General features: G+C 45.7%; 1 protein-coding gene across 1 annotated transcript; it reads left to right on the forward strand.

The window, feature by feature from the left end:
* The first annotated feature begins 333 nt into the window (after window positions 1-333).
* NPAP1 (nuclear pore associated protein 1) lies at window positions 334-4,854 on the forward strand. The gene is given in 4 exon segments (XM_049642256.1): window positions 334-420; window positions 512-2,265; window positions 2,642-3,012; window positions 3,015-4,854. Coding segments are annotated over 4 exon segments (2,511 nt in total). The 3' UTR covers window positions 3,314-4,854.
* The last annotated feature ends 3,444 nt before the right edge of the window (window positions 4,855-8,298 follow it).

Consider the following 8,298-nt stretch of genomic DNA (forward strand, 5'->3'; position numbering starts at 1 on the left):
TTACCACCACACCCCCCACAGTCCCCAGGCAGTGGCCCTGCTGCTTGTATACCACAGCCACAGGCAGCAGGAAATCTATACACCAGCAACTAGCTGCTGGCAGGAAGTCCCAGACTCTGGAGGCTAAGGGGCGGGGCCCTTTGCTGTGGTCACTTGCCATGCTCCACATGCGCGCCCCTGTTTGTGCCATGTTCCAGGGAGGCGTCACAAGGGCCCGGCTCAGTCACTCAGGCTCAGTGCCTGCTTAACTATGAAAGGAGTCAGAAGCTCAGGAGGCGCTCTCCAGCTTTTTTACTCCCATCTCACAATCATTTGAGGCACAACCAGCCCAATATGGGCAACCTGCTTTGTAAGTTTCGTTTCCCACCCCGTCGCCTTCCGATGTCTGGCCGTGGTCGGCCCTTTCCCCCACCTTCTCCAGTGATGCTGTTCCACAACCTTGCGGGGACCACCCCGCTGCTCCTTCACTTGCCCTGGGCTCTGGGCACAGGCTATTCCACCGGGATCATAGGCCTTACCAGCTAGTTTATACATCCAGCCAAAGAGGCCGTACCCCATCCTGCAGGCCGCATGTACCCCTCTGGGGATCCTTCCCTTGGTGAACTGGAGTAACTCTCCGAAAAAACCTGTGCTGTCTGCTCATAATTCCATGATGTTTGGACACTCCAGAGCCAAAAGGATCCCTCCTCTGGGGCGCAAATTCACTCTCCCACATTCACTATCTGAGAAGGTAGAGGAAGCTGTGGAGCCGGTACCATCCAGGCACCTCCCACTTTCTTGCCCATATGGGGTGGAGGAGAAGGTCCAAGAAGATCCTAGAAAAAACATGGAGGATCTTGTAGAGACCAAAGGGCAGAATGGTGGGAACAGGGTCCCCCATAACGTTGGGGACATACCATTAAAATCTAGTCCCCTGGAGACCGGTGGGCTTCTCAGTTCCTCACAGTGCAGCCCCACACCTTTGGACCTCCATCCTAATCCTCCAGGAGACAGTTTGAGGGAGAACACCCAGAAGTCTCTGATGAACTGCTGCCCTGAAGGCCACGTAGTCACCTCCTCACATGGCCCAGCTGGAAATGTCATGCCTGACACAGATGCTGCAGTGCTCCGCGACCCAACCCCATGCTGCCCCTTACTGCAGGAGACATCAACAAAGGAAGTGTCGGGTGAAAACCATCAGCCTATAGGGGACACATCATACCTATCTAGGAAGGAGATACAGGCTAATGAGTCTTCAGGCATCTCATCAAGGAACTCTTTTTCCCCCGTATCTGCCAGCAGTAGGCCCTGCAAATGGAAAACATCCACATCACATTCTCGGCCACTGCCACCGCCCCAGTTGTGAGGCCACGGCGAGTTGCCCCCACTTCCTAAGTTTCCTTGCATAGCTATTGACAAAAACCTGGACACCTTGAAGAATACCAAACGTCAGAGGAAAAAGATCTTGGAAGACAAAAGAGAGATCAAAGAAGACTGCTCAGATGCTCAGCCTGCCACTTCTTTATCCCTACTTGCCTCAGAGACTGCTAACTCTCTGCTTTTGGAGAGTCACACTTTGCAAGTCCCTGTTCCTACTGATGACTTGGCTGACCAATCTGCCAAGTCCCCAATTCCCTCTGTCCCTCCATCTTTAACACCAAACATTGGTCAGGAGACAGCACAGATAGTTTCTAAATCTTCTCCAGCTGTTCCTGCTGGTTTTGTTCCTCATCTTAGTTCCAATCTCATTTGTGGAATTCCTGTGAAGAAAGAAGGCCCTCTTCAGCCAGTCACTACTGTAACATATCTTATTTCTGACATCACCACACTTCCTAACACCTCAACCCCCTCCTTACAGCCACCCTCCTGCAACACAGAATCCCCAGTGCCTATGTGTGTAGATTCCCCCCCTCCTATCCTACCCGCCCCTCTTCCAAATCCTTCTACACATAGCCCTGTTTCAATTGTCCAGCCCATCAGTTCTAAGACATTTGCTTCTACCATCGTAGCCAATGCATCTACATCTACCTCCAAGCTTACTTCAGGTCCTGGTGTATTCCACATGGACACCACTCCCCTTTCAAAGGCTGTTATTTTCAGATCTCCCCAAGAATCCAGAATGGGAGCTCCTTCATTTCCCCAGGGCCATTGCAGTTTGAAGCAGAGGTGCCCTGCAAAATCTCCAGTTTTCACCAGCCCACCTGGAGATCAGAAGACAGCCCTTCTCGCTAGTGTTGCTGTTTCCACTAGCTTGTCCCTTATGGATTCTGAGTCACCTCCACTCCAGTAGGCAAGCCCTCTGCAAACTGCAACTCGGCCTGTAACTGTGAAGCCATGGACACTACATCACCATCTCAGGCTTCCATCTTCTGTTCGTCCCCTGAGTCCAGGGACAACCATTTCCCACTTAACACGGTGCTTTATGGTTCTGATAACACACCACCCATGGCAGCACTCTGGTGGCCCATGACTCTATCCATTTACCTAAAAAGTCATCCATTGGACAGACCTCAATTTGCAACCACTCTGACCCAGGAATCACCTCTCAGCCCACAATTGGGCATCATAATGGACAGCAGCCTGACAATTCTCACGTGTTAGGAACACCAGTAGCCTCAACACAAGCTATGGGCCCAACTGCTCTTGTAGCCTAGCCCCCCAGAGACAACACAGTGAAGGCAGGTTTGGCAGGTTCTGCATCTATTACTACACTCAGGATCCAGCTGGCCTCGAGTGACAAGCCAGGCATTCTGCCCATTGGCGTATCTACCACAACAGGCTTTGGAGTTGCCACGGGGATGCCCAGCACCGGGGATGGTGGCTCACCATTAGCTGACAGTACTTCAGGCCAACATGTGTTTTCGGGACCTGCAGCCCCTATGGGCAGTGGTGTGTACATCCCAGGCCCCACTCATTCACAGGCATCTGGAGCATTCAACCTTGGGGCAGGACTGAACGGGGTACCAAGAACCATTTCTGCTCCAACTTTAGGTCAGACAACCTGGAATCGCTGTGGTGATGGCATGGCTGCTGCTGTAGAGGAAAAAATACTGTCACAGTATTTGGACAAAATGCTAGTTCCACCTTGAATCCAGGCACTTGGGGCCCACCCATCCAAAACCCAGGTAGTGGAGCAGTGGGGCAGGGCTGCACTGTTCCCACAGGTGGAGACTCTACAGTCCCCACTACTCATAAGTGCCCCGGGGGCTCATCCCGACAGAGAAAACTTTCCTCAGGTAGAGGAGATGCCACCATGGAGAAGGGGACTAAGAGACCAGGCAGCTTCCCCCTTAAATCTGAGCAGCAGGGAGCCAACCGTCAAAAACCCAGGTGATGGAGTAGTGGGAGAGGGCCATACAGTTCCGGCAGGTGGAGGCCGTCTTGTTATTGTTAGCCAGAAGTGCACCTGGAAGCCATGTATACAAGAACTAATTGCTTCGCGTGGAAGAGCCACTACCAAGCAGAAGACACATGTATCAAGAGGCGTGCGTGTTTACCCCCTACAGAGCCCCTCGGACTTGCCTAGCCACACTGCCTCTGCTGCAGTTGCAAGTGGCAGCACCAGCTCTATGCTTGGACCCACTTGTAGTTCCACCGTCCTTCCACGCAAATGCGGTCCTCCCACCCAGCATACAGATGGTATGCATGGAGGGGACAACGTGATTCCCATGAATCCCATTCTGTGTGAATGTAGAACCTAGTAGTTCTTCACATCAGAATAATTGTGGCCGACCCAATACAAATGCAGCAAGTGCCATAGCAGATGCAGACAGTATCACATCTGTGATGGCAGGCCTCTATGTCGGCACCCCCCATAATAACACTGGGAGCTCACTTACCCCTAACACAGGTGGTGCTCTGGGGAACAGCTCCATGCCTGCTATGACTGGATACACTTATGGTCCCTCAGCCACACAGAGCACATGTACCCCCCATCAGCACAGCGCTGGTGGTGCAATGGGGGGTAGCACCAGGAAATTTTAAACAGAACTTGGACTTGCCCTAGTCAGGTACTCCTCTGACTTTGGAAGATCAAACACTGTGTGTTTCCTGGTCAACTGGGCCTGTGCTCTGGGCATGACTGGAGCACCTTCATAACCTGACTAGGACTTCACCTACAAATTCCTTTCTTTTGTCATGAAGAAGGACCTAATATTCCTCTGCAAATTGGATATAACCAGAAATCGACTTCTTTGCACAAGAAAGGAGCCCAACCCCTTTAAGTGAAACTTACACTGATCTCTTCACACAGAAAGTGTGTACATTGTGTGCATACATGTATTTATGTGTATTTCTCTGCATGTGCATGTATTGGAGGGCAAGGGGGACATGAGCCCCATTTAGAACTACACCAGAAAGACACCAGATTCAAGAAGTTCTAGTGGAGAATGGAAGAAAGCTACATAAATCATCAACCGTGCCATCCCTGGCATGACTGTGAACTTGGCTGACCCAAGCTCTGGACCAGTTTTCTCTGGTCTTGGAATGGGCAGGATACCACTGCTGCCTGTAGGGGCTCCCTTTACCCCTACCTATTTGCCTCCATGGGACTTTATCCTTCCCATATTGTGTACTTAATGTACATAAAACTTTGTTATTAATCTGTCTTCGCTCATGTGTCTTTTTGACTCAGCAGTAGAGAAAGAATTAAGCTGTGTGAGTGGTGATGGGTTGAGCCAGACTTCACTATGCTGAATTTTCCACCTTGCAGTGACTGGGATTTAGAAGTGGCCACATGCTCTACCTGCACACACTGACTCCTACAATCTTCATTTTGAATGTAAGGGATGACAATCCAAGAGGAAGTAAGGTCCAAAGGAGGGAGAGATGAGGTGACTCACCCTTGCCTCTTCTCTCTGTGTTTCGCTCTTCTTTCACCCCACTCTGACCTTACTAGGGCTAGATAACCTCTGATGTGTCAAAGGAAACCACTCAATGATTTTTTTTTTTAGAAATGTTTAAATGTTTTCTTTTGTGTCTTCTTATGTAATTTAGACTTAGGCCAGTCATTCTTACACATTCCTATATCACCCAGAGAGGATAGATTTGAGCCTGGAGGAACAAAGGGAGAAAGGGCACATACCTGCTTTGAATTGTTGGAAATTTCAGTTTCTTTGAATGTATCGTGCTGCTTAAATGCAGTAGAAGAGATGCTCTTCAGTAAGTGACCCAGCTCTGTTCTAAATCACTAAAATATCAAATCACACAAGTTACAACTGTGCCCAGTTCTGGCTGACACTAGACTTTTTTGCTGGATCTCCACTAGACTTAAAAAGCAAAATTTGTGACTGTGTGGAGCCTACATTCTAGGTGGATGGGAGTAAAAATACAAACATGCAAATTATCTGATAGATTAGCCAGTAACTAATGTTATGGAGTATAAAGTAGCATAGGGAGCATTGAGATTTAGGCAGAATCACAGCTTTCAATTTAAACAGTGTACAGGATAAGCCTCACAAGGAAGGTGGGGTAAGAGAGGAGGACTAGGGAGGTAAGAGAGGAGGACAGAGAAGATGTGGGTTGAATTCCCTGCACCATTTATTGGTTGCACAATGACAAACGGTAGAGCCATCCTTCAAGTGTCTCAGTGAATTCAATGCTTTTACATGGCCTATTTACCTTGCAAGATTTTTGGAAGGCTAAACTAAAATAAGGTAAGGAAGTAATTTAAATTATTATTGTTGTTTTGTTCTATAAATAAGGATAGATGAATGATAGATAGATAGATAGATAGATACATACATACATACATATATAATACATGGATGGAAATGGGAGATATAATATATCTACACTTAATGAGTTCCTTAGGCAATAATGTTGCCTTCACCAGGCAATTCGAATAGGAGATCCCATTTTAACAGGAGGGTAAAAGTCCCTACTTTTATGAAGTAAACACATAGAAAAAATACTATAACCGAGCCTAAAAATGTGCAGCATTGAGCCTAGTGCAACATTTATGAGATTAGCCCTGTACGAAGAAAGAACGCCAGCACATAGAGGCTGCCGGATCCCTCCAGGCACTCTCTGCCTTTTTCATTTACTCTGAGTTGTTTATTACAGTTCCAGAGGATCAAAGTTCCTTCTTTGTGCTCTGTGACTGCAGAGAATCATCTGCCCTTTGTAGTCAGAACTGACTCTCAGAAGCAGTATTGAAATCCAGTTTGCTTCTAATAGTCTTGCACCCTCTGTCAGGCATGCCTGGTAATATTTCCAGGGACAACTTTTAAACATTTATACTTCCCGATTTTTTTAAAGCCTTCAAGCTAAAAGTAATATCCTGATAAGACAAACAGCTAACAAATATGTGATAGATGTAAAGATTTTGAATTTTATTTATTTATTTATTTATTTATTTATATTTTTAATATTTTGGAGAGAGAGCACAAGTTGGGAGGGGCAAAGAGCCAGTGACACAGAAGATCTGAAGCGGGCTCTGAGCTGACAGCTGAGAGCCTGATGCAGATCTTGAACTCAAACCATGAGATCATGACCTGAGCTGTAGTTGGATGCTCACCCAACTGAACCACCCAGCTGCCACTTGAATTTCATGTTTTGATGCACTTACACAGTAGAAGCAATTTCTTTTTTTAAATCTGTTTTAATGTCTATTTCTGAGAGAGAGAGAGAGAGAGAGAGAGAGAGAAGCAGAGAGAGGGGGACACAGAACCTGAAGCAGGCTCTAGGCTCTGAACCATCAGCATAGAGCCCGACATGGGTCTTGAACCCACGAACCACAAGATCATGACCTTAGTTGAAGTTGGACGCTTAACCGACTTAGCCACCCAGGCGCCCCATAGAAGCAATTTCTAAATAAACAGAAATATTTTGTTTTTATGAAAATAATACATAAGCATAATAGCAACTTGAATCATATTGAAATGTACCCCTTTTCTCCTGAGTTCCCCTCTCCAGAGACAGGTTTTTGCTACTTTGATGTCATCCCCTTAATTCTAAACATTATGCTTATCTTGCTGTATCATGACATACTCACTTTAGACAATATTTTTACCACTCTAACATTAGCAGGAAGATAAAACTCCACTACCACTGTTTTCCCTCCCTCTTCCTTTCCAATATGTCATATTCAATTAATTTTGCTGCTTCTCTCTGGTAACCTCATGTAATTTTGCTGGCTTTCTTGGTGAGGAAAGTAGTAGCAGAAGGCTAAAAGCACTGGTTCTGGAGATGGACCCCTGGAGTTAGAATCCTTGTTCTACTGTTTTTATTAGCTCTGTATCCCTGCGAAATTTACACATCCTACCTGTACCCATTGTTTTCTCATCCATAAACCAGAGAAAAGGATACCTCTCTACCTTATGGGATTGTTTGTGATAATGCAAATAATAATGCATTTGTATCCTAGCAAGTCTAGCACACAGAAGAACTCAAGAAACTTTAGCTATTATTCTTTATATCTTGTGTTATTAATTTTCACCCTAATCTCATGATTTTCTTTATGCACGAGGCTGTGCCCTGCAGCCCCTCTACCTTTCCTTTCCCCTTGTACGAATCACCATCTGTGAATACGTGCTTGCTTTTGTTTGTCTGTATTGTTAGCATTGACATTTTGCCATACAGTTGTAGCAGAGTGTTCTGTGTTTTATCCACAGGTTGGCTCTAAGGGTTGAAAACCAACAAACTGTGTTGACGAAGTATTGCTTCGTTCTGGGGAAAATAGTGTGAGAGGATTGTATTTTCTGCTCTGTCAGTATAGTGCTCTGTCTTTTCTTTAACATCAGTTGTTCAAAATCATGCTACATTTTAGTTTGGTTTATACTTTTCATGTATCTTAAATTATTTTTCCTAAAATTTGTACTATTTCTCTCTTTTAATCCTTGCACTATTTGCACATTAAAAAATTTTTTTTTTTTCTAACTTGATATTATTTTCTTTACTTGGCTGGGTCTCTTCCTTCCTTTTCTTCCTTTTCTTTCTTCCTTTTCTATGCACCTCCCTTACACAGTTTGGAAGCTACAACACCAAAGGATATGATTCCAGAAGAAAGGGGGCCAAAGGGACTACTCAGACTGCCTTTAGGCTAAGCCAGAAATGCTCACTAATCACTAATTATGAGAAATGCATCATTCTAGCCCCATCATCCTAATTTTGTAGCTTTGTAGGAGAAACAGCACTATGGGTTTCAGCTAGCACTCCAGGTAGTCCACATTTCATATTGTACCACACTAGGCCATCAGTGAGAGCTCACCAAAGATCCCATATGTTTTATAAGATTAGAAATTTTGTATAGCATTTTGGGCTAAAACTCTTAGTGATAAGCTGGACTTTTTCCCTGCATCTATTTCTCAAGAACTAAAA

The sequence above is a fragment of the Panthera uncia genome, chromosome A2 (assembly GCF_023721935.1).
Source record: "Panthera uncia isolate 11264 chromosome A2, Puncia_PCG_1.0, whole genome shotgun sequence".
NCBI lineage: Eukaryota > Metazoa > Chordata > Mammalia > Carnivora > Felidae > Panthera > Panthera uncia.